The sequence below is a fragment of the Ceratotherium simum genome, chromosome 3 (genome assembly GCF_057802395.1).
Source record: "Ceratotherium simum simum isolate JZ-2026a chromosome 3, ASM5780239v1, whole genome shotgun sequence".
In the NCBI taxonomy this organism is placed as follows: domain Eukaryota; kingdom Metazoa; phylum Chordata; class Mammalia; order Perissodactyla; family Rhinocerotidae; genus Ceratotherium; species Ceratotherium simum.
The window spans coordinates 47,337,646-47,363,687 of record NC_141902.1 but is presented as its reverse complement, the minus strand read 5'-3'; the positions used below and the strand labels follow the sequence as shown (position 1 = coordinate 47,363,687).

Below are 26,042 nucleotides of genomic sequence, written 5' to 3'. Positions count from 1 at the left end.
CACATAGACCAACCATGTTGCAATGTTGGAGGAGACCACACAAGAGCAAGAAAAACAGAGGCAGGAATCATTGGGGAACATCTCGAAAGCTGGCTATCACAGCGACGTTGCCTTCTACCAACCAACTCTGCTGCCTTCTTTCTTCATAGACACTCTCTTTGAGGGCCAGGCTCAGGGAGCCAGTATGAGGTTGGTTTAGTGGAGATTTGGTTTATGAATCTTGGGAATATGTTGAAGTGATGGGCTAAGAACTGTGTGAAGAATTTCAGTCAGAGAAATTCTGTGCATTTTCCTCCAACATTGAAGATTATAGTGGGACCATGGATCTGTTTGGAGACATAGATGACATTTCTTCAGAGAGTGATGGGGACAATCAACCACCTGTTCCAGGACAGCCTGTTGTAAGTACAATCACTAATCTAACTGGTCGCATTATTCAAAGCTAAGAAAAAAGTTTCAGAGGCTGATAGGTCTGACTTATGTGGAGAAAGGACATGGATAACGTGAATAGCATTCTGAAACATCTGATGAATGGGAGACTTTCTTAGCTCTGTTGGGCATTTCTGGATATTAGATGGCGTAGAAGGAACTGCTCTGAATGAGGTTGATACCAAACTTTAGGAGTTAGACTGTGAGGATTCATAGTTTGAAAACCTTTGATTTATAAGTTTTTCTTATTCAACCTCTGCCAAGAAGTGTGTGCTATTTAACATTCTTCTCTGATTTTAGTAGTTACTTAGTATTCAGGGGTTGCATAATTTCACACTTCTGTTGCTAAATATCTTATGCAAACTAGATATGTCAACAAAATAGATATTTTTTTTCTGGTAATTCAGGCTAACAGATCTTGTTTCCCATGGTGGTTTTTTTGAGGCGGGAGAGGATGAAATTTTAGGGAGAGGCCTGGAAAGGTTGCTGACTGCTTTATCCCTAAAGTGGAGTCTAAATTTACTTCCTGTCAAACCCACATCTGCCTAGTGCAGGAGGAGAGCTAGAGCATTTCTAATGTCACTTCAAGCTTTCACAATCTGATTCTTGTCTTAGGATGAATGTGGGATGCCTCAGGACCAGCAGGAGGAAGAGCCAATTTCTGAAACCAGAATAGAAGTAGAAATTCCCAATATCCACTCTGATTTAGGAAATGAATTATACTTTGTGAAACTACCCAAATTTCTCAGCATAGAACCAAAGTAAGAAGACTGATTAAAGTTTTTCTTCCAAGATATTAAAAAAACTATGTGGAATGTAAATGTTTTTTCTTATTTATCATGAGTTGGCTAATCACAAAGATGGGGGATTTCTCATGTAACTCTGAAAAAATAAATTTAGGATGTGCTGTGGTTGAAAAATGATGGATTACCAATGTGAGAGATTTTTAATGCTAATAATAATTCTAGCATTTTGGCACCTTCTTATAAATAGACATACAGCTGACGAAGATATTTTTCACCAATGTAAAGCTGAAAAATTGGAAAATGAGAGTGAGAAAGTTTTCTAGAGAAATCACAAATGTTCGGTGCAAAAGCCATTGTGAATCTAGAAAAGACAATGACTTTGGACAACAAAACAATGTTGATGGGTATTATTCACGAAGGTGCAGGAGGGCAAGCTCTTGTGCAGTTAAACATGACACTTTTCTTAAAAAATAGAGAGAGAGAGATCATGTGTCACCTATATTTTAGAAGACGTATTTCTTCAGACAAAGAGGGCTTTGAATTAGTAGTCACATTTGGATTTTATTTCAGGGAATGTGTTTTAAAATCAAATTTCAAGAAAGTCCAGTAATTCTCAAACTTCCTTGAAGTTTTACATGAAGTTATTTGTCCACTGAGATTTTTTCAACATATTGGTGCGTGTTGTAAAGATTATAATTTTATAATATTAATCATATTGATTACTAACTATGGCTAATACAACATTAAAAAACAATTTTTAGACCTTTTGATCCTCAGTATTATGAAGATGAATTTGCAGATGAGAAAGTGCTTGACGAGGAAGACAGAACCAGGTTAAAATTAAAGGTACCGTTCCACACTTGATCCCCCTTTTTTTTTTTTTTTAAGTTTTTCATTTTATCAGGTAAAACACAGGGATAACAACTTGAAACTTGAGCTTAGGAAATGATCTTTTATGTTTACTCTTCAATCAACAAATAACTGTTTAGAACAAGGAATTAAATGTCTTTTGAGAACATTTTTAGGGGAGAAGGTACATACCCTCTTTTAACCCCTGTAGAATTGTCACTTTCTAACCTTTTGTTTTTTTTTTTTTGCAGTTGTAATTTTTTGACAGAAGTAAAGATAAAAATTCTTGAAAATTGTTAGTTACTTCCTTCAGGATAAATACAATGTAGCCGGGTATATGGGACTGCCTCCACATTTTATAGTGGATAGATCCTAGCAACTTCCCACAAGAGAAATATCTCAGGCTCTTTGTGGAAATTCAGATTGTGCACAAAAAGAGGCCTTGTCATTGGGCAGTTCCTCTCGAGGAGGCCTGGGATGGCAGAGCACTACCATTGCTCTCGCAGGCATATGTCTTCTTTAACGGGGTTTCTATGAGCTTCTGCCAGGGGCCCCAGTGGTAGCAGAGAGCAGGATCCATTTTTGTGCTACTTTTATGATTTGGAGTTCCCTACCATATGGATAGGGTAAATTTGAACTAAAAAACAGGGCAAAACACAGGTCTCAGGTTTTAATTTGTTATCAATTAGTTAATTGTTTATTCTTTTATTTTTTTTTAATTTAATGCCCAGAGCGTCCCTGTCTTACTAATGGCTAATGGGTACTTTTTCAGTCCTTCTGTCATTGGGTTCATAGCCCTTCAAGTGGCCCTGCAGTAGGCAGGGGTCTCCGTTTTAACTGCCCACCTCGTGTGGGCCCAAAGCCCCACCCCTCTCCTATGGCCCTCTTCCTCTGTCTGATAACACCCTGGTCCTGCATCGTGTGTAGCTTCTGCTTCCACTGCTATGAATTGGAGCCCAGAAAAGATTTAAATGAAACGTCTGGTTAGTAACACCAGACGTTAACCACCATCTCTAGGTATTTGTGGCAGGAGGTTTCAGTGTTGCCTGATCAGCTATTTGGTTGTAAGCTTATTCTATCACTATCTGTGAACTCTTGGCATGTGATTATAAGTCACTTGAGAAAAAAGAACATGCAGTTAGTTACACTGGGTTTCTAATGCCTTTGTGTTTTGAACCAGGTAGAAAATACCATACGCTGGAGGATGCGCCAGGATGAAGAAGGAAATAAAATCAAAGAGAGCAACGCTCGGGTAGTGAAGTGGTCAGACGGAAGGTGAGTACACACTGGCTGGAGAGTATTGAAATACCCAGAGGGAGGCCCGGGATAAGTGAAGTTTTCTGTGTACGACCTATTCCGGGGTCATCTTTCCTTAAAGAATTGACAAAATCTAGGCCTCTGGCATTACCTGGGAAATGAGAGAAATAAATAGGGTTGGGGTCATACTGCTGGGCTGGTGGGGGACTTTAGAAATGGACCCAGGTGTGATCAGATGCCTCGCATTTACCTTATTGGGGTGAAAGCCTAATGTTAGCTCCCATGTGTGAGCTATTAGATATTATAAATTGACATTTTTGAAAAATTGTTTCTGTTTTACTGATAAAGTGGTAGGGATTGGGAAAATGACAAAACAATTCTATTTCAAGTTGAAAGGAGGATGGATTTTACTACTTTTTGCTTTGAAAGGCGATAGGTTAGTTACTTACAGTATCTTTTCTTTGTTTTCCTTATGAATTCAGGATGAGGACAGGGTCTGCAGTTCCACAGCATTTTGAGTAAAGCCAGCAGGGCGGAATGGAAGCTGTAGGATTCACTAAATATCCACCCTCCTAACTGAACTCTCTCTCATTCCCAGCCTGTCCCTGCATCTGGGCAGTGAAGTGTTTGACGTCTACAAAGCCCCGCTGCAGGACAATCACAGCCACCTGTTTGTGAGAGAGGACACTGGTCTACAGGGACAAGCCGTCTTTAAATCCAAACTCACCTTTAGGTAACTATTCACACTGACGGATTGTGACTTGCAGTTAAAGAGCAACAAGGCAGAGAGGTTGAGCAAAATGCCCCACTCAGCCCTGACTGACATAATTTCGAGGTGCAGCTCACCAGGGACCATGATCTGGTTCCTATGCTATTTTTTCACCTTTACTACAAGTTGCTATTTCTCAGGGAGCCAGTCATGCTGTCAGAACCAACCTGAGATGGCTGTATGAACCAGAAGGCCGGTGTGTTAATTCACATTGACCAGCGCACCTGGTAGAGGCCCAAATGACTTGTCTCTGCCCCTCTGCTGGTCAGCGTGTCCTTTCCCTGTGCTGAAACCTCCCTGGGAAGCTGGCAAGTCCTGAGAATGCTGTGGGTGTGTGCACGCAGTAGAGGAAAGGGAAGACGGAGACACGTGGCAGGCTGTGGCCTGACCCCGTGCAGACGGGGCCCAGTGCCGTGCTCATCCATGCTGCGGCCCCTTCTCTGGACGCTACACACTCCCCTCCTCATCCCCTCCCTCTGAAGGACACAGCCCTGCCGTCCTCCACGCCCACGCGGCTTTCCTTGAGAAGTGGAGCACTTGAAACTCTGTAACAGTATGCACAAGGTTTCTTTTTGGGGTCATGGAAATGTTCTACAATTGATTGTGGTAATGGTTGTACAACTTTGTAAATTAACAAATCATTTAATTGCATATTAAAATGAGTGACTTTTATGGTATGCAAATTATACTCAATAAATCTGTTGCTCTGTTTTAAAGACTGTACTGGCCAGCTCTGAGGGTGTTTCCCTTCTGTCTGTGTAAGCCTGAGGAAGAGTCTCATCCTCACTCATTTTTAGTTTCCTTTTCTGTAAAATGGAGATAACAACATTTACCTCACAGGGATGTTGTATCAATTAAGGCAAATAATACATAAAACATCATGTTGTGCAGAGACCTGGCACAATAAACACTGCTCAAACCCACCCGCTTAATGATCTCTTCTAGAATGGCAACCTAGGGCCGGCTCTGTGGCTTGGCGGTTAAGTGCGCGCGCTCTGATGCTGGCGACCCGGGTTCGGATCCCGGGAGCGCCCCGAGGCACCACTTCTCCCTCCAACACGAGGCCGGGTCCCACGTACAGCAACTAGAAGGATGTGAACCTATGACATACAACTGTCTACTGGGGCTTTGGGGGGAAAAAACTGAATAAATAAAATCTTTAGAATGGCAACCTAAAAGATCAACGATTCTACGCTGCGTTTTTGTCACGGTGCCCCGTGCTCCACATTGATAATATTTGACTGCCCAGCAGAATTTCTTTTTTTTTTTTATTTATAATTTTATTTATTTATTTATTTTCCTCCAAAGCCCCAGTAGATAGTTGTATGTCATAGTTGCACATCCTTCTAGTTGCTGTATGTGGGACGCGGCCTCAGCATGGCCGGAGAAGCGGTGTGAGGGTGCGCGCCCGGGATCCGAAGCTGGGCCGCCAGTAGCGGAGCGCGCACACTTAACCGCTAAGCCGGGGGGCCGCCCAACCCAGCAGCATTTCATTCCTTACGTCCCATCTCTCTGCAGCTGTGCCCTCCTGAGGAAGAGAGAGTGCTCTTTTCTTCTCTCTGATGTACTTAAAATCCACCTTCCTTTAGTGAGGAATGCATTGCTTTCCGCCCCGGGGCCTCCTGTTCTGTTATTGTCGCCCTGGGCTGTCATGAGGCCCCCTGCTACTGTGACCTGCCTCCTTGTGTGACCTTCAATGTTATTCGGATGGAAGGACTCATCTTTAGTTCTTAAATTGTGCCATTCAGCCTCTGCTCTACCCTCATGGAAATGAGATTTCATATCCTTTCTCTCCTCTCTCTGGTTGGTCAGGGGTTTTCTTTGTAAAAGCGTTTGCCCTGCCTCTCCTCCTTCCATTCCATTCCCACTTCCCCCCATCAGCTCTCCCCGGGAGGTGGTGCAGAGGGAGGAACTTCTCGGGGAGCCAGAGAATGAGGAAGGTTCAGGAGCGCCAGGACCCGTGGCCCTGCCTCCCGGCTCTGCTGAAAGGAAGGTGCTCATTGTCCACAGCCGTTCTGCTGTTGGTATGATTGCCTCCAAATGTTCTTAGTCAACAATGAGACATTTTTGTTCATTTCCTGCAGACCTCACTCTACAGACAGCGCCACACACAGAAAGATGACCCTGCCACTTGCTAACAGATGCTCCAGGACACAGATTAGAATCTTACCAATAGCTGGTCGTGATCCTGAATGCCAGCGCACAGAAATGATTATGGTATGTTGGCTGGGCTTTATCCTGAGATATTTTGGGTATAAAGAGCTGTGCTTTCCAGAATATTAATTCACCGTTTGTTATTGCCACAGCCATTTATTTCTTGTAGTTATCAGGGAGCCAGCTTAATTTTCTAAGCGTGTGATTAACCATAGTATGTCAATGGCTGCTGGTGAGACATAGCAAACCAGACACTCAGGTGCTCTCTCTCCAATCTATGAGATTTCAGAGGAAAACTGATCATTTAAAAAATGTAACCTTTGACAGATATCAGAAAACTGTGTTAGCCAGATAGGAAGTGATATAGGACGGTCAAAAGGACATTCCTGACTCATTCAACACTGGCCCCGCCTTGTGAAGCCCAATGTTTGGAATGCCAGGCAGACGGAGAGAAATGGAGTCTACTTTGGGGCTCCGGGACCGTCCCACCGGCACCTCCCCATCCTGTCGTCAGGAGCTGCAGGCAGCTGTCTGGGTTGAGGGGCCGGGACAGGAATATCTGGGCACCATGGTGGTTTGGTGGAGCCTGGGCAAGTCAGGTGTCGGTCTCAGGAGTGAGCAGAAACAGCCTCTCTCCGGCGTCCGCTGGGCATGGCTGGCCTTCCTGGGGCTGGTCGCTGCTCTCTGGACTCTGACTGGCAGCACAGGGGACGCTGCAGCTCCCAAGGCCGGGCCTGTGCCTGTTCTGATCAGCACTTCGTGTGAGGGAGCCTCTGCCCCTTCACCCTGGTGTTGCCTTCACGCCTTGGAACTAAACGTGACGGTCACTGTGTGTGGTCACAGGTGTGGAATGGAGAGAAGTGCGCTCTGAAGACAGGAAATAGGTGTTATCCTGGGCTGGGCGTTTACGTGGTCTCTACGGTAAACGTAGGTTCACATGGGCACTAAGCTAGTTCATTTTTAAACTTAAATAGTTTATCTGCTTCTTTACAGAAAGAAGAGGAACGTTTGAAGGCTTCTACTCGCCAGGAAACAGTCCATCTGCGGGAGAAGCAGAACCCGCAGGGGCCGAGTGCCCCCTACCAGGCCCCCAGCAGTGACGAGGAGGAGGAGGAAGGAGATGAAGCCTTAAAAACCACGACCAACGGGAACTCCGAGGTGAGTTGGGGAGAGGTGACACGTCATCACCTCTGGGCCGCAGGGCCCGCTCTTGCTCTGGCGGGCTCTTACTCCCTGTCCTGCTCTTATTTACTTGGGACAACAGTACAAAGGCCTTTTATTTTCACTTTGTTTTTGTTCGGGCCACTTTCCCACAGAAAAACTTAGCTGGGAAAATAAGGCACCTGCAAAATAAAGAAAATCAATTAAATAATTTATGTCCTTATGGTGGAAAATATGTAATAGGCAGTTCGCCTGCTTGTATAATTAAGGACCCAATATTTAAACTTTGTAGTTTTTTAAAATGTGTGCATAAAGCTTGTTGGGTATTTAAAAGTGATCACACAATTTCTCTGAGAACAAAATCCAACTTAAGTCGTTTCAGCATGTCTGAAAGTTATATGTACCTTTTCATCAAAACTTTGAAAAAATTGTTGGCTCCTCTGGGGCTGGCCTGGTGGCATAGCAGTTAAGTTTGCACGCTCTGCTTCAGTGGCCTGGGGTTCACGGGTTCAGATTTCGGGTGCGGACCTACACACTGATAATCAAGCCACACTCTGGCAGCGTCCCACATACAAAATAGAGGAAGATTGGCACAGATGTTAGCTCAGGGACAATCTTCCTCACCAAAAAATAAAAATTGTTGACTCCTCAAGGAAAAATATACAGTGGGAAGTAACAATATTCAGCAGAAGAAAAATTTAGTAATAAACAGGTATTCATCTTTGAAGGTCAACCCCATGTCTCAAGTTCCTTTGCTTTCAGAGGAATGGGCTAGAATCTATTCTTCAGACAATGATGAAGGATCAGAAAAAGATAAGGGTCAAAGATTACTGAGAGCAAAGAAACTCACCAGTGATGAGGTAAAAACCACATTTATTCAGTTCTAAGGGGTTTGCCCTGTACTCAGGAGCCGACTCCTGGACTGAAGAGGAGCTCACAGCTCAGGAACACAGCTGATGTCTACACACTTCACTGAAACTTGGTGGGGTAAATGCAGTAATGGGACTAGGAGGGGCTCCGAGGAGGGTCTGACACCGTGCTCGGGTGGGTGCTAGAGGGCTGTTCAAAGCTGACCTCACTGGGTGTTGAAGAAAGTGTTAGTTTGCAGGGCACAGCGGCCAGAGTGGGCATGCCATGTGGATGGATGGGCCTGTGAGAAAAGGCACAGGGCTCCAAGACACCAAGGCTCCCCTGGAGAACTACAAATAGTCCAGTGTGGCAGAGCAAGGGGTCTGTCCTGTTCATCGTGGTAACCGGACGTCTTTATTGTTTGGGTCTAATGGCAGTTGAGGGTTATTTCATTTCTATGTTATTAAAATATTTTTCCTTTAATTATTTCCTTTTCCACTTATAAGACCACAAGTGAAAAGAAATTTTAAGTCTTAATCATATGTGAATCACTATGTTATTGCTCATATGCCATACGAATTCATTCAATGCTTCACTCTAGATTTTGGAGTCACAGGTCAGAGTAAACATCGCAGTAACAGAAATGTTCAATTAAGCAGTGGTCACTTGTGTAAGGGAGGCATTCATTTTTCATATAAAATATATAAGCATACTGAAAAAGCACATAAAACATAAGCAGTCCTTTTTAAAAATTGACAGGCTCTAAAATACTGAATTTTAGCTGGAGAAAGTGAAGTACTGAGGAAGCAGAAGAATGTATCTTAAGTAATATGCTAGGACTGCCAGTCAGTGCGGAGGGAGAAGGCCGTGTGCCTCCGCCCTGGCCGCTCGCTGCCTGACCTCTAGAGCCGTGTCTGAGACACAGGTCGCCGCGGGGGGTCGGGTTCTAGCATGCAGGGCTGGCTCCCCCGTCAGCTCAGAACTCCTTGAGCAAAATTTCCAGAAATCTTCCATATGAATTTTACATCGTATCTCTCAATCTGTTCAGGAGGTGAACCCTCCAGAAAGAGGAAAGCAGGGCGTGAAGAGGAAGAGGACGACTGAAGCATAAAACGTGCACTCGTATATATTGTCCTTAACAGTTTGTTTTAAAACAATGATGAAAGGCCTTGTTTTGACTGAAACGATGAATTGAGTTACTTTTGCATCATCCTAGTTGTGAATAAAAAATGTTCAGAAGCAAGTCGGTGACTTTAGAAAATCCATTTTTCCCAAACGAGAGGTTTATTTTGGTAACTGTTTGCTCTGGGTCTTGGGTGTTCACGCATTCCTGCTGCTCTGCCCCACTCCGTCCCCCTGGCCCGGCTGAGGCAGGCTGAGGTGCAGCTCAGGTATCACCTCCTCCGGGATGTCCCCCCTGTCCTGCCTAGCTGGGTTCGGGGCCCTTCTGTGCTCTGTTGTCTCTGTTGCCATGGTGCCAACTTTCCAGTGACCACAAGGCCCTGTGACCTTGTCAGAGCGGGGACAGCACAGGAGAGCTCACTGGATATGGGGTGCTTCGCCAAGTGGTGTGCGGGCCTTACCAGGGCTAAGCCTCAGAACGGCTTGAGGGGCAGGCGCTGTTATTCCCATTTTACAGACGTGGAAGCTGAGGTTTAACAAACTGAAGACCTCTGTCCAAAGCTTTTTCTTCCCAAGTGAAAGAATAAGCATTTTTGAGACAAAGGTCAGGCACCTGCACACAATCACAATGCTAGGCAGGTACATTAGTGACCTTACAGAGAAAGACACCCAAAATATCCTCCTGAGATAAAGTCACCAAGAGGTTCACAGAGAACAGTGGGAAGCCAAATACTAGATCTGACTGCTAGCTTTGTGGCTGGTGCAGGAGCAGGACCCTAAGAGGAACCTAATCAATATTTACTGAATGAACAAACCAATGGGATTATCTTGGGGAAGTTACTCAACTTCTCTGAAGTCAGTTTCCTCAAGTCGGTGGGGTTTGGACTTGACCATGTAAGTCCTTCATGATTTAATGTTTATATTTCTCTACCTCTGAGAGTGGAATACTAATTAGATACGTTTTTAAAACATTTTTTGTTAAATAGAAATGGTCAGAGAAAAAGAAATGACCCATCATCTCACCACGCAGAAAACCTGGATTGACACTGTATTTATTTCCCTCCCTTTTATACTTGTAAAGCATAATTTCGTGGTCGTGCAGTAAACACATCCACAATTAGCACTAGCTCCTGCAAGACAAGTTCGAGACTCATCCATCCGGAACACTGCGAGCTACCAGCACGGTTTAATCGTAGGGTCAGCCCTTCTTCACACGGGCTGCTGGCCTTGAGGCTCTGCTCTGTCTGCCCGCAGGACTGGGGTGGGGGAGTCGGGCTGGGATCTCCAGGCCCTCAACCCTGCAGACATGCAGGAAAGCTCAACACGTGAAGGACAAAAGATGTTTAGTGATTGTGCACCCACATGTGGTCAGCCACCCCATTATTTGGTACCTAAAAGAGCAGGGTGCCACTGGGCTGATCACGAGGGTACTGTCCCCCCCGGCCAGTTCCTGGCGCCACGTCCACTCGGACTCACAGGAGCTGGAGCTACCTGACAGCTCTAGCCCCTGAGCCTGCGACTCACCAAAGGGGACAGGCATCAAGGCTTCCTGTACGCGAATGGAAGCCCAACATTGAAGCTTGAAGGCCATCCTTGAAGGCCAGCCAACATTAAAGACTCAAGGGGAATTTCTTTATTCCCTTGTTTCAGAACTCTGAAAATTTTAAATTATTTGAAGTTATCCCTAAAAGTTTCCTCAAATCCATTACACGTTTCACTGATTTTCCCTTTTGGTTGGTGGATATCGGTGACTGATAAGAGATGGCTTTGCTTTACTGTAAAAATAATCTCTAGTTCGTTAGCAGGACTGGCTCCCATCAGGTCCAGAGTGCGCTGTAGAGAGGAGCCCATTGCTTCACATTGGTTAGCTCAGTTCAATTTCGTGGATGGACCTGACCGAGTGCTGATGGTATTAGATTGAACCATATAAAATTACTATTTTTATGGGTAAAAATGGTCAAGTATTGACAATTTTATATGGTTTAACAAGGTAGGATAGAATAACTCAGAGAAATTAATAAGCTTGTTCTTGAAGAGCTATGTAAGGAATGAACTTTAGACCATAGGAACTGAAGAGATTTTTCAAAAAGTCCAAGTCTATGGGATATTTGATAAACTTTATTGAAATTATTTATTCCAGTATGGAGTGGTAAGTTCTAAATGCCCATAGTACATATTTTTCAAAAGAAACTTCACTGTGCTATTATGAACCAGGTTAATAATATTTTGTAATATCTAAATATCAGTATTATAAAATTCACTGCTTTTATAAAAATTGAAAAAATAAAGCATTTACAGCATTTTGGATATTTTAGCATTAAAAATGAATTTAAATACCTGATTTCATGTGACAGAGAATGATGCATTCTTGCAAAGGTGATTTTCAAGCTCTTAAACATAACTAAAACCAAATATAATTCATCTAAAAGACTGGAAAAAAATGAAGTGGGCATTTATTTGAAATTACAAAAGTTTTTATGCTATCTCTGTGTGCACGTGTGTGCAATTTTTTTTTTACAATTCTTAATCAGATAAATCTAAAAAGTTGAAACAGCTGAATCAAAAATTTCCTTATCTTTCTTTTTTGAGTGGAGGTGAAATTTAAACTCCTAAAAATTGCTATGCATACACACCAAGAAGCTCCCAGAATTTGTTCTTAAACTTTACTCTCTGAATGTATAACTACGGACTACAATATCTGACAGAAAAATTTTAGGCCAATTAATTGCTTTGCAGCAATTAAAACATTAACATTGATGTTAATGAAACATAGCTGGTGGTGTTTCATAGTGTTACAATCTATTCTTTTCTAGCCACTAGAGCAGGTGTCCTAAGTAAAATTCTTTATATGTCAATGAAGGCTTTCTAAAATACTTGGTAATGGCTTATAAGTAGTTTACTTAGTAACGTCTTTTTTTCCTAGATAACCCCTAAGATTGGCTCCTCTGAATGATCAGACTGCAAGTTCGAGTTTAACATGAATAAAATGTTATAAATGTTTTATTATAAAAATTTTCCTATTTGTTTAGTTTTTATAGGGAAGGACTTATGGAACTGAATTATAGTGCAGAAAAATCAATATGACATAAGAAATGACCAAATTAAAATGACAAAAGAATATAAAAATCTTTGCTTATAAATATAATTTTCTCAATTTAAAAATAATTCGTGAAGAGTTTCTTTGATTTGTTTGGTAAGCAAGTCTTATGGTGAGCAATATCTAGAAACCATGCTCCGTGAGAGCTGATGAGAAGACAGTTCCATAGATGTTTAGACCCAAGGACTCACAGCCCTTGTCTGGGAGCAGCAGCAGGAGTTGCTCTGGCACCTCCATGTGTTCAGTTCTCGTGGGTGCCACGTCTTCAGTTAATACTACTCAAAAGTGAAGTGGCCTTGAGGGCATTAGGCTGAGTGAAATAAGTCAGACAGAGAAAGACAAATACTGCATGATTTCACTTATATGAGAATCTAAAAAAACTGAACTCACAGAAACAGAGAACAGATTGGTGGCTGCCAGAGGCAGGGGGAATGGGTGAAGGGGGTCAAAAGGCACAAACTTTCAGTTATATGATAAAGAAGTCCTGGGGGTATAATGTACAGCATGGTGACTATAGTGAACAATACTGTACTGTATACTGAAAGTTGCTAAGAGAGTAGATCACAAGAAAAAATTTTTTTAATTATGTGAGGATGTTGACTAAACTCATTATGGTAATCATTTTGCAATATATACACATATCAAATCATTATGTTGTACACCTTAAACTAATACAATGTTATATGTGAATTATATCTCAATAAAACTAGAAAAAAAATTTTTTTTTAATAAGTGCAGTAGCATTGTAACGAATGAGCAAAGTTGGACAGCACTGAACGTGCAGAGAATACAAGCTGCTATGGAGTCCATAAAAAGCCCGATCTGCTGGGAGGTAGTGGTGTTTCCTGATTTTATGAGGAAAAAGCGAGGCAGCCCCGGAAACACAGAGCCCAAAATATAAGATTTTATGAAACCTCATGAATCTTTTCACCTTATTTTAATGGCAGCAAGGGTTAAATATAATGTACAATAGAATATGACTAACATTTTATCAAAACATTTTTTCTTTTATAATTTTTATTATACCATGGGATCCCCTTTTTAAATGAAAACACATCAGATACTGTCAATGAAAAAACAATTTACAAAGTTCTATTTACATGTAACTTTTCCAGAGTCCACCTACTGCACAAAGCAAGTGTGTGGGTTATTTCATTCAAATAACAAGAATTTGCAGTTTAGCGACCAAGGTAATTCTCCTTGAAATCTCTAACAATCTGCTAATTTTTTTAAACACAAAATGTTTACTTGGTCTTTTAAATGACAGGCACCCTTAGAAAATGTATTTCACCTGTACTTTAGACGGCTACAAGTCTATAGCACCAAAATCCATTTTAATAATATCAATATTAGTTATTAATATTGATTTTTTAATACATACAATTTCATGTAGACATACTGGAAAAATGAGAACTCCAGACAAATATGAATATCAAATTTTATAAAATGGGAAGTTAAAAACAGCAATTTAAAAATGCAAAGAATATTCTTTGATTAGATAACCAGATAAGTTTAAATTGGTTAGATTACAAAACCTAAGGTCTTAGAAAATCTTTGGTTTGAAAATCAAGACTATTTCACAACCCTAATCTATTATAAAATTTTAGAGCAATATAGAAATACTGAAAGTTATCAAAAGGTGCCAGATTTCTTAAGATCAAAGTAAACACCAGTTTTCTCCCTTGTAATTACAATTTGTGAAAGATTTTTCTGTATTCAACTGAATGAATGTTCATCTTTAAAGTTATTTATGAAGAAATCTTTTCTTCAATTATATAATGAACGATTGTAGCTCAGAACTGGAATGGTACAAGCAAAACATTCAACTTCTTCATACTTTGATAAATAATAAGTGAAAAAGACACCACCCATAAGTATGACACACAATTCTAGGGAGGGTCCCATTTACTTATATTTTAAAAAAACTTAGGGGAGGAAGGGGTAACATACTTAATTTATTGACTTACAGGACAGTGCAAGCAAGGAAGCCTTGCTCAAAGTGTAACGGTAGCCTTATAGACCTGCCCGTGCTCACTCCCCACCCTGCTGGAACCATGCAGTCTCTAAAATCAAGTACATTTCCAAAGTTGTAATGTAGAGAGAGAGAGGGAGAGAGAGGGAGAGACAGGGAGAGAGAGGGAGAGAGGGAGAGACAGGGAGAGAGAGGGAGAGAGGGAGAGAGAGAGAGAGAGAGGGAGAGAGAGGAGAGAGGGAGAGAGAGAGAGAGAGAGAGAGGGAGAGAGAGGGAGAGAAGGAGAGAGCAGGAGAGAGCGGGAGAGAGCGGGAGAGCAACACTTGCTAACTTGAAAAAAAAAAAAAATCAGCGACCTATAACTGAAAGGGAATAGTGCAAAGTCAATCTTTGGCGCCTTTAAAAACAGTGGATACCGATTCAAAAAGACAAATACACCCAGGTCTCATCACGGAAGCTTTCGCCTATTAAGAAGGCTTATTACCATCATCTATAAGAAGCTGCCTAGCTCATTAGATAAACTATTCAGCCCAAGCTGAAGGAGCCGACTTTTTGTAATCCAATTTCACCAAGTTTAAAAAAAATTAACAGCAGACCTCTCTCCTACTCTGAAATAAGATTCTTCCCTTTAGAGAAATCTTCCTGTAAATGATACAGTCAGGCCTGAATTTTTGAGGCTAGGATTACTCAGATTCCTTTCCCCACTGACTTCTGTAGCTGTAAAGCCTCTGCCCTCTCCCGCTCCAGGGGTGCCTGGAAACAGGGCATGAATATACAGGTCCAAATCCTCTACTGCACTCTTGGTTCCAGAGTCAGTCTTCCCACCACTGTTCAATTGTCCACTTTAATACTTTGACCAATAGGAAGACAACTTTTGTTATGAGAAATTACTTTTATACAATACGGACAAAGAAGTACAAGATGACAGGAAACAGATTAGATTTATGAAGAATAGCAATTTCCTTGTTGGTTGGAAAATTTGTAGACAGTGGTGATTAAATACCGTTTAAGCAATTCTGCATTGCATATAGGAACTTCTCACTATCCTATGCAACACTTAATTTATACTCATGTCATTTTCTAATTTACTTTACAGTAACTATCAGTTTAAATGACCGTTTTGCACGCTCCTCAGACTTAAACTCCATCATGTTTATCATCTTTGATTTCATGTGTTTAACAAGTCTTCTTTTTCCTTTTACTCTAAATAACCGAGAGTTGGCTGTATGCCTTTTACAGGGAGGAAAATTGCTTTCCTACTCAGATGCTTTTTACTATCAGCTTTCACAAAAATTTAACAATGCCCACATTATTAACATGAAAAACTGTGATGAATTTAGACATAACTATACTTTTAAACAAAGCACGTAACCTGGCCAAGCTGATGACTTTGTTTAAAAAAACTCGAGGTGTTGCTGAGACATATCAGACCAGCGCAGTGACCTGGAATGTGCAGAGGACCATTTTCTCTGTCCTAGAGATCTGCTTTTACTCCTAAACAGATGACCAGATTTTGAGTCATCTGTTTTAAAATTCTGGTATTTTGCTTTCTTGATGGAAGCAAAAAGCACACTCTTGCCAAGTTCAAATGTTCTAAAAAGTCTCCATGTCATGGAATAAGGAAAGCTCTGACGTGCCTTGTACCTAAGAGGTGCAGCAGCAGTTCTGATATCAGCCATGTCCCTTTTTGATTTAAAAAAGATTGGTCCTTAAAATGTTCATATTATTCTACATAAATGACTTCCTAAACGTTTTTACAATTGCATTTTTTTACCCAAGACTCATCATAAATCATTCAAGTAAGCTAAATTAAAATTGATTTTAGCAGAAAGTAGAAATAATGCTTTAAAATACAAAATATCACCTACTATTGATTTTACAATTTGAAACTGGTAACAAGTTAAACTAGAAAAAAGATACATGTAGTTAAAAAAAAAAAAAAAAGAAAGAAAGATAGATTTCCAGTCTTTTCCCTTCTACCCAGGAAAATTTTACATCTGATATCACCAACACAAGCCCTTGGCGACCTTTCGAAGTCTCCCAAAGAGTAGACCTTGGTGGGATTTACTGGTGGTCTCCTTCAACTCGTCTCTTGCGAACTAAGAGAAAAATAAAAGAAAGTATGTTAGAAATCCCTGTTAGTTTGTACAGTGTTAACTTGCTTGTAACAAACAAGTTTCTGTATAATCCAGTTATGGTTGTACGAAAATGAAATGTCCATTTCTAGTTCACATGGCCATTAAAATTAAAAATTCACATCCTTGGAGAAAAGGGAACCCTCACACACTGCTGGTGGGAATGCAAACTGGTGCAGCCACTACAGAAAACAGTATGGAGATTCCTCAAAAAATTAAAAATAAAAATATGATATGACCCAGCTATTCCACTACTGGGTATTTATTCAAAGAACTTGAAATCAATAATTCAAAAAGATATATGCGGGCCGGCTCTGTGGCTTAGCGGTTAAGTGCGCGCGCTCTGATGCTGGCGGCCTGGGTTCGGATCCTGGGAGCGCCCGGAGGCACCACTTCTCCGTCCAACGCGAGGCCGAGTCCCGCGTACAGCAACTAGAAGGATGTGAACCTATGACATACAACTATCTACTGGGGCTTTGGGGCGAAAAAGCTGAATAAATAAAATCTTTAAAAAAAAAAAAAACAAAAAAAACAAAACAAAAAGATATATGCACCCCTGTGTTCATCACAGCATTATTTACAATAGCCAAGATATGGAAGCAAGCCAGTGCCCATCAACAGACGAATGGATAAAGAAGATGTAGTATCAGGGCCGGCTCCATGGCGTAGTGGTTAAGTTCTCCATGTTCTGCTTGCCCAGGTTCGCAGGTTCGTATCCTGGGCACGGACTCACATATAAAGTAGAGGAAGATTGGCACAGATGTTAGCTCAGGGCTAATCTTCCTCAGCAGAAAAAAAAAAAAAAAAGAAAGAAAGAAAAAGAAGATGTGGTATATATACACAATGGAATACTACTCAGCCATAAAAAAAGACAAATTCATCCCATTTGAGACAACGTGAATAGACCTTGAGGGTATTATGCTAAACAAAATAAGTCAGACAAAGACAAATACCATATGATTTCACTCATATGTGGAAGATAAAAAAACAAACACATAGATAAAGAAAACAGATTGGTGGTTACCAGAGGGGTGGAGGAGGGTGAAAGGGGTAAAGGGGCACATGTGTATGGTGACGGATAAAAACTAGACTATTGGTGGTGAACACGATGCAGTCTACACAGAAATGGAAATATAGTGATGTACACCTGAAATTTATACAATGTTGTAAGCCAATATGACCTCAATAAAATAATTTAAAAAAAAATTCCTGTCCTTCATCACTGTCATTTACCTGCTGAAAACTGAGGAGCTTCCAAATGGGAACTACGTGTCCTGAGCTCACCTGTGCTGACACAGCAGCAACTTCCATTAGAAAGCTAGAACAGAATGGTCAGCAATCGGCTTCAAGTCATAGTGCCTGTCTCATTTGCTTATTAAAATAATTTATACCTCCATTAAAAAAATGATTAATAAATTACTGTGTTAAATTTTGAAATGACATTCAGGCAGCTGGGATAAGAAAGTATTAAAAGTAACTATTTGCATGATCTTCTGATTAGGCACTACAAGGTATTTCCTTAGTCTGTGAAAGAACATAACTAAAAACATTTTTGTCATTTTTACAGGGAAAGGACTTGCTATTGCTCTCCAAAATTTCCTTCTCTTGTCTCCTACAAAATGAACCGGTGCAGGGCTCTGACAAAACAACAAATGCAGAGTGATGAAAATCTTAGACCCTGGTAATGTGGTGAGGTCCCATTGGCTACCATACACTGTGGCTGCCGGAAGGGCCAGCCAACCAGTTCAGCTGATGGAGTAAAGAAAGGCGCGGATATCTCAGGCCCCCCCCAGCCTCCTCATGGACTGGTGACCGAGAACCACTACGCTCACCAGTAGCAGCGCAAGGTCTTCATCTTCAGGATCTTGCTACCTTCACGCTCACCGATCAGCCACCAGAGACCACTCACTGAGAGCCACCAGTCGGGGCTCCTCAGCGCTGTGGCCAATAACTATTTAGGGAGGACAAAACGCACAGGTTCTGGAGTCAGCGACAAACAGAGCGTGAATCATGGCTCTGTCACTTTTTTGTAGGGTGTTCTTGGGCAAGGAAGTGAACCTCTCTGAGCCTCAACTCATCCTCTGTAACAGCAGAATAATAACCTCTGTTCCTCACGGCTGTACAATTAAAGGCACGACACACTGCCTAGTGTAGTACCGAGAACACAGTAAGCATTCACTACAAGACTCAGCTTCATCACTCACCACAGTGGGGTTACAGATGGTCTGAGGCCCTGGTCAGCCACCATTTTGGGATGAGGAAAGCCAATTTAGCTTTTATAGAGGATTTGCATTTACGTGTTATTGGTTTTGACACTCTTACCACTAAGTTCCTCTGTTTAAGTTAGATTGTTGGTCTATTAATTTTATACTCTCTTCTGTCTATGGAAGCAGTAGGAAGGCAACTGCCTTTGTTCAGCCTGAACTGGCTGTTGAACAGAGGAATGAAAAGCCAACAGGGGCACAGGCCTCCTGGTGCTCTCATGCTATTCTGATGCTGGCTTCTGTCTGTTGGCCTTCAGTAGATGAGCCCCGACATTCAAGTGATGGGCATAAAAGCTTGTCTAGCCACTGGCTGGGTGCTAGCTAGAAAATAAAAACCAGGAGGACTAAAGTATCAAGTTCCCATGAACATTTTTATACTTATCTCATTAAGGACGCCCCAACTCTAATTTTAGTCCATGTTAACAAAGAACAAGTTTCATGTGTTTACTGAAATATTAAGGGAAAAAATCAAATGGAGACTTGAGTCCTCAAATACAAACCTAATTCTTGTATAGAGATCTCTGAAAAATATAGAAATATCTGAAAGACAACCCAGATAATTCTTTAGGGTAGAAGATTTCCAAGAAAATTTTGAATTGTAGCAGAGTTTGGATGTTATTGGCAGACCATTTCAGGTGTTAAAATGCATGTTATAAAAAGATACTTGTTATAAATAAGACCTATAGGACAGTGGGGCAAACAAAAAAGGTGTAGAAAATTGATGATGAGGTTAGCTGCTGTAAAGACAGTAAATGAGACTCAAAGTTCAATTGCATGTTGCATGAACACCATATAACCTCTTTGCTCTTACAGCTGTGACACATCTTAGCTGGAGAGATGGCGAGTAGGTAAGATTATTTCAGTGAATAGTTGAGGCTAAGAAAACAATGAAAGAGGGAAAGGCTATCAAAATCAGAACACTAAAGATCTGATACAGCCCCATTTGTGAGGTGAAGAAAAATATGCCCAAGTTGTATGTACAAGTTGCAAGTCTCGTTCTTTGATATCTCTTTCCAGTGACTACATATTCAACTGCATGTAAGAAAACATGGTCTTCAGGCCTGCCCCCTTGATCTATAGGCAGAGATCAAAGTGTAGGGCTGAAAAACAAAGATCAAGCTGAGAGGGCCGTGAGCACAACACAGCAGAAGATAGGGCAAAGGGCCACTTCCGACTCCTCTTTGTCACCTGGTGCCCACTCGCTACCTTCCAGCAATTCCTCAGTTCACCCTCCAAATGAGAGGCTTATAAATGTGGCATATTAACAATTCTTTGGCAATTTATTTCCAAAGCCCACTCCACTAATATAAGTTCTCAAGACTTCATGATCAATCAATTGCGAATAAGTCCTAACTAACCTCATATCCTATCACTAGAAGAGTAATAAGAATAGTTTTTTTGAAGTATCATTTTAATCATGCACTCAGTGGCCTATAATGGCTCTCAAATGCCTCCCACATAAAATGTAAGTTCTTCACCATGTAATTTTAGTGCCTTCTACCAGCATTTCCTCTTAATCTGCTGACATCACTTTTTCATTCCATTAGCTTCAAGCAGCAAGTACTTATTGAAAGTTTATTATGGAGGCAGCACCCTGCTATGAGAGGCAGTTCTCAAAATCTGCAGGCTGTCCTCAGCATATAAATAACTTGCTTGCTCCAAAATTTGAGCTTTTATCCATGTAATTCCCCACACAGCAATGTCCTTATTCTCATTTCATGCCTGAGACCCATGTCTAGAAATCTAGTTTGCATCAGAATGAAAGAGCCCTGGGGATGGGGTGGCAGGGGAGATATCTAGAGAGCCACCAGCACAAAGCTGTTTACTTTCTCTCCACTCTGCTTCGTGTCCGACCACAACTTCTGCAACATGGCCTCCCCATCCTTGATTACATGCTGCCGTGGACAGCTACTCCACTGCTCCATGTCAGCAGAAAGCAGCCTAGCAGATAGTTTTCATCTGTCCCCTCATCTTCCATCTGCCAAAATCTCCCTTGCCCAGAAATCTGGGCAAAGTGCCTGCCACGATCGGCTCGGCAGAAGATCACAACGGCTGAGGCCTCGCAAAGGCTGGGGTCCCTGTCATTGACACAGGCTCTTGCTGTGCTGCTCCTGCATGACCGCTGCTGAGAGGAACACAGATGACAGAGACGGGTGGGGCTACAAATTTGCTGGTGAGATCCTGGGAGAGCTAAGGCAGTTTCAGAGGAGAGGAAAAATGGAGGATACCTCTGGTTTAAGTTTATGGCTAATCAGTTACCAGAAAACTGTACTTTGAGCAGGGTTCAAATTCCATCACTTTCTTTATTCACATAATAAATCTTTATTAAGTACCTACTATTGTCAGGCATGCTTTTAAGAGAGTTGTAGATAAAACACCTAGTCACGGCCCCCGCCCGCCCTCAAATAGCCTGGAGTCTTTAAAATCGACAATTACAATGAAGTATAACTAACTTACTAAGTAAAACACTAATTAGAGCCAATAATCTATGTATCCTTAAAACTCTCCAATTATTTGTGAAGTTCAGTCAGACCTGAGAAACAGTGCTCTAAAAAAGAAAAATTAAATACCTGAAGGAAAAAAATAGAAGCCAATTAGTGAACCAAAACTAAAACAATTAGCATGACTTTGCAGACTATGTCCAGAATCAATAATACACCAAAACACACCAATTTTCTCTTAAAGAGCAAGAGGCTAAATTCTTCTATGGGAAACTACAGTCATCAAAGGACAGAAAGGGTTTGAACTAATACTTTTCACAGCGACCTCAGTTAAAGAATGAAGCTGTATTTTTTCTGCTCCAGAAACGTTTAAAGAACGCAAACTCAGATACGGCTGAAGCTTGAAAGAACTGCATCACTTTGAAATGTTCCTCCCTTTAAAAAATCTCATTTAAATTCTTGTCTAAATGCATATTCTAAAATATTTCAGTGACAATCACCAAACTTAAAAGAAGAGTCAATTTTTGGAAACATGTAGAAACAAAATTATAAGTATCATATTCTTTAATTCAGCCTTGGCTGGAAAATTTATTTCAAACAGAAGCCACAAGCCTCAGCAGTTCAATAGGAGCCATGGAAGAAGGGAAACGAGTGCCCGCAGCGTGTGCCGAGAGAGGACTCACTGCCCAGTGACAGCTGTGGTAGGGAGACTGGTAGACAGAGCCAACATTTACATACCACTGACTACAAGACTTCAGTTAAAACTATAATTTTTTATATTTTATCACATAAAATTGAATTTCCATCTAGGCCTGTTTGATAAAAAGGGCAAAAAACTTTCCTGTAATGTTGAAATCTTTGTTTTAATAGCTCCAAGGGGTGAGTTGTAACTGAGAATAAAATATTTGTTATAGGAAGCACTTATTATAATGTTTGTTGTAGAAAAATGTTTGTTCACTTCAAGCTGTGTTTGTCACAGGCAGCAGATTTTACCACTAACCCAATAATCACCACAACCACAGTTAAACTGAACTCGAATTCAATCACTATAAAAAGGACAGTGCAGACTTTAGAAACAAAGGCCGAGTAATCTCTCTGTTAAAATTTATTTTAAAAGTAAAAAAAAGTTCCTCCAATACATTAGCTTAATGATACAATTCACAAATTCGATTTGATACTGTATTTGTCTTACCTAAGTCGTTGTTTTTTGTTATAGCATTAGCTGCCCTGGTTCGGGGTCCTTGCTGTGTAAACTGATATCCAAATTTTAGGATATTTGTATTTTCCTCAAGCATCTTGGCCATTTCCAATTCTACAGCTGTCCCCAACTGCTGCCTCTGGAATAATCGAAATAAAGAATAGTATTAATAAACTAGATCAAAATACTTTTCAAGGTAAGTCAGACTAAGATGTTCAGGTATATGCTGATTCTGTTGGTCTTTCAAAAGTTTTCCCAATTCTTGGGGCCGGCCCCGTGGCTTAGCGGTTAAGTGCATGCACTCCGCTACTGGCGGCCCGGGTTTGGATCCCAGGTGCGCACCAAAGCACCACTTCTCCAGCCATGCTGAGGCTGTGTCCCACATACAGCAACTAGAAGGATGTGCAGCTATGACATACAACTATCTACTGGGGCTTTGGGGGGAAAAAAAGGAGGAGGGTTGGCAATAGATGTTAGCTCAGAGCCGGTCTTCCTCAGCAAAAAAAAAAAAGGAGGAGGATTAGCATAGATGTTAGCTCAGGGCTCATCTTCCTCACACACACACAAAAAAATTTTCCCAATTCTTACAACATAGATAAGTGAAACAAAATTTTAAAGTTTGGTATATGATCATATAGACATCAAAAAGTGTGGATTACCACAGTGAGATACCACTTCATACACATCAGGATGATTATAATCAGAAAGACAGACAATAACAAGTGTTGGCAAGAATGTGGAAAAATTGGGACCCTCAGACATGCTGGTAGGAATGTAAAATGGTGCAGCTGCTGTGGAAAACAATTTGGTCATTCCTCATAAAGTTAAACACACAGTTACCATATGACCTAGCAATTCCACTCCTAGGTACATACCCATGAGAAATGAAAACACATGTTCATATAAGAACTTGTATATGAATGTTCTTAGCAACATTATTCCTAATATTCAAAAAGCAGAAACAACCCAAATGTAACAGAACATTATTCAGCCATAAAAAAACAATAGGTACTGATGTATGCTACAACATGGATGAACCTCCAGAACATTTTGCTAAGAGAAAGAAGGCAGACACAAAAGACCACACGTTATATAGTTCCATTTATATGAACTATCCAAAAGAGGCAAACGCATAGAAACGGAAAGCAGATCAGTGTTTGCCAGGGGCTGGTGGGGGGGTGAATAGGGAGTGACCACTAATGGGTATGGAGTTTCTTTTCAGGGTGGTGAAAATGTTCTGGAATTAGACAGTGGTGATGGTTGCATAACTCTATGAATATACCAAAAACCTACACTAAAAATATTAACATTCTGTATCCCTCAAATGTCCTCTCATCCCTTTTCAGGTCCCCACCTTCCCAAAGGGCTCTCTGGAAGCCCTCCTCCCACCTGCCTCCTGAGTCCCCACGCCCTACACAGCCGTGGGGGCTGTAGCTTCCTCAGAGTTGCCGCTGTAGAGCACCGACCTGATTGTCAATCTTGAGCTCGACCAGGGTTTCATTATCTCTTAATGCGTCAATCAGTGCTAGAATCCCAGCGCCTGTAATAAAGTTGGACTCCATATTTAAGCTCTTCAAATTTTTGTTCACTCTCAGCATATCTGCAAAAGCCTAAAAATTAAAGAAAATATTTGGAGATTAAAATCTGATAGCACCTATTACAAACTGTACATGCCATGAACAAATACACTAACCAACATAACTGCCTTAATGTTTCTCATTAGACTGTTTTAGCTTGACACACACTACCTCAGGTCTCACAGGTATCTACTTTTCACATGTACCTGTCACAATCTTTAGATTTTTGGTCACATGTAATTCTCTGTTGGTAACATTCTCTACTGCTAGTCACATTCTTATGTTCATTCATACTCTACTTCATGTTTCTTTCTCCTGTGTCTCTCACACTTTCCGTTTCTGTGTAGGACTAACTTCATCAATGCCACTTTAGAACATCTTTTCTTACTTGGGTCCTTTTGCAGCTAGGTTACCAAGAAGCCAAAATGAGGGTAAATTACGGACTAATTTCTAAGGCAGAGACCAAAAGGAATGCCTAGGGCAGAAGGCCAGAAAAGATCACAGATAACTAGACCTACAAGAGCACAAAGACTGTGGAGAGTAGGGGCTAACTAAATATTCAATTCCTCAAGGAGTGGTATATCTTCAGTCTGCTCCCATTACAGTTCTCACAGGGTATGGTAGTGCTAAGCATTTGACCCAGTGCTTACTAAACACCATATTGATTAACAGATGCCTGCAAGTGAGCAGGGGGTGGGGGAGGGAGAGGGAGTGAGGGGGAGATCGAGGGGACAGAGAGAGAGAGAGGAGGAAGAAGATGAGTGTGAATTTATATAAAACAGCTCCGTAGAGGGGTCAAAAGCAAGGTCAAACTCCAGAAAATATGGGTAAGATCAAGCTTAAAGGTAAGTCAAGTTAAAGAAAAGGCAATGGGGGCAGGGATACTAGAAAGAACCTGGGATAGGTATCTACACACTTGTACTTTCTATTAGCGACAATCAACTATGTGGCCTGGAACAAATCCCTTATCCATCCATCTGTACAAACTTTTATTCAAATATTACTGATGGCTTATTATTTGATAAGTACTGCTCTGCAGATTCAGAAATAAAACCTACAAGTCCCTGCCTGATAGAACTTACATTCTAGTGGGGGGCCCAAATAATGAACAAGAAAATGTAATGTCTGATGGTAAAAAGGGCTATAGAGGAAGAAAAAAAGCAAAGTAGGGTAGATGGGGAGTGCTGGGGGTAAGGATGGGGTTGCTATTGCATATGAGGGGTTGGGAAAGGCCTCACCTGCAAGTTGACATTTGCACAATGACTCCAATAAAGTGATGAGGTGAAACTGTGTGGAATATTTTTAGGGAGAAAGTTCTAGGCAAGAGGAATAAGTATAGAGGCCCTAAGTTGGGAGCATGCCTGGCATGTGTGAGGAAGAGCAAGAAGGCTGTATGGCTAAGAGTGGAATGAAAGGGCAAGCAAAGGAGAGGAGGTCTGCTTATGGAAGGCCTTATGAGGCCACTGAAAGATTTTGATTTTTACTCTTAGTGAGATAGGGAGCTGCTGGAGGGTTCTGAGTGTAGGAAGGAGATCATTTAGCTTAAGTTTTAAAAGAACCACTTTTGATGCTGTGTAAAGAGTTGGCTTTGGGGTGGGTAAGATGGAAGCAGGCAGCTCAAGTGGGAGGCTCTTACGATAATCCTGAAGAGAGGAGACAGTGGTTTGGACCAGGGTGGTAGTTGTGAAAATGGTGAGAAGTGGTTGGATTCTAGAAATATTTTGAAGACAGGGCTGGATATACATTTAACGTTATGAGAAAGGGAAGTCAAGGATGACTCCAGTTTTTTGGCTTGAAAAAATGAAAGAATAAAGTTATTTAGTGAGAGAAGAACGAGGGTGAGGGAAGCAGGTACGAGATAGAAGTCAGGGGTTTGGTTTGGGACATCGATTTGAGATGTCTATTAGACACTCAAGTAAAGCTGTTAAGTAGGTAGCTGGACATGAGTATGGAGTTTAGGAGAGAGGTATGAACTGGAGATAACTTTGGGAGTCATCAGCTTACGTAAATAAGAGGTAGCAA

At 41.3% G+C, this 26,042-nt stretch overlaps 2 protein-coding genes across 2 annotated transcripts in view; one reads left to right on the top strand and one right to left on the bottom strand.

Annotated features, from left to right (window-relative positions):
• The first annotated feature begins 310 nt into the window (after positions 1–310).
• Positions 311–9,760, top strand: LOC147917555 (RNA polymerase-associated protein LEO1-like). The gene is given in 10 exon segments (XM_087427280.1): positions 311–401; positions 1,045–1,190; positions 1,937–2,021; positions 3,205–3,299; positions 3,880–4,014; positions 6,135–6,267; positions 7,198–7,326; positions 7,329–7,362; positions 8,128–8,225; positions 9,263–9,760. Coding segments are annotated over 10 exon segments (999 nt in total). The 5' UTR covers positions 311–320; the 3' UTR covers positions 9,326–9,760.
• A 4,880-nt stretch (positions 9,761–14,640) lies between these two features.
• The window catches only part of TMOD3 (tropomodulin 3), a 71,172-nt gene continuing 59,770 nt past the window's right edge, over positions 14,641–26,042 (bottom strand). The window contains exons 8-10 of the mRNA XM_014780721.2: positions 23,910–24,053; positions 22,438–22,582; positions 14,641–16,504 (exon numbers count right to left, since the gene is read on the bottom strand). Of these exons, the coding sequence (XP_014636207.1) occupies positions 16,470–16,504; positions 22,438–22,582; positions 23,910–24,053 (324 nt within the window). The 3' untranslated portion in view covers positions 14,641–16,469. The remainder of the gene's footprint in view (positions 16,505–22,437; positions 22,583–23,909; positions 24,054–26,042) is intronic.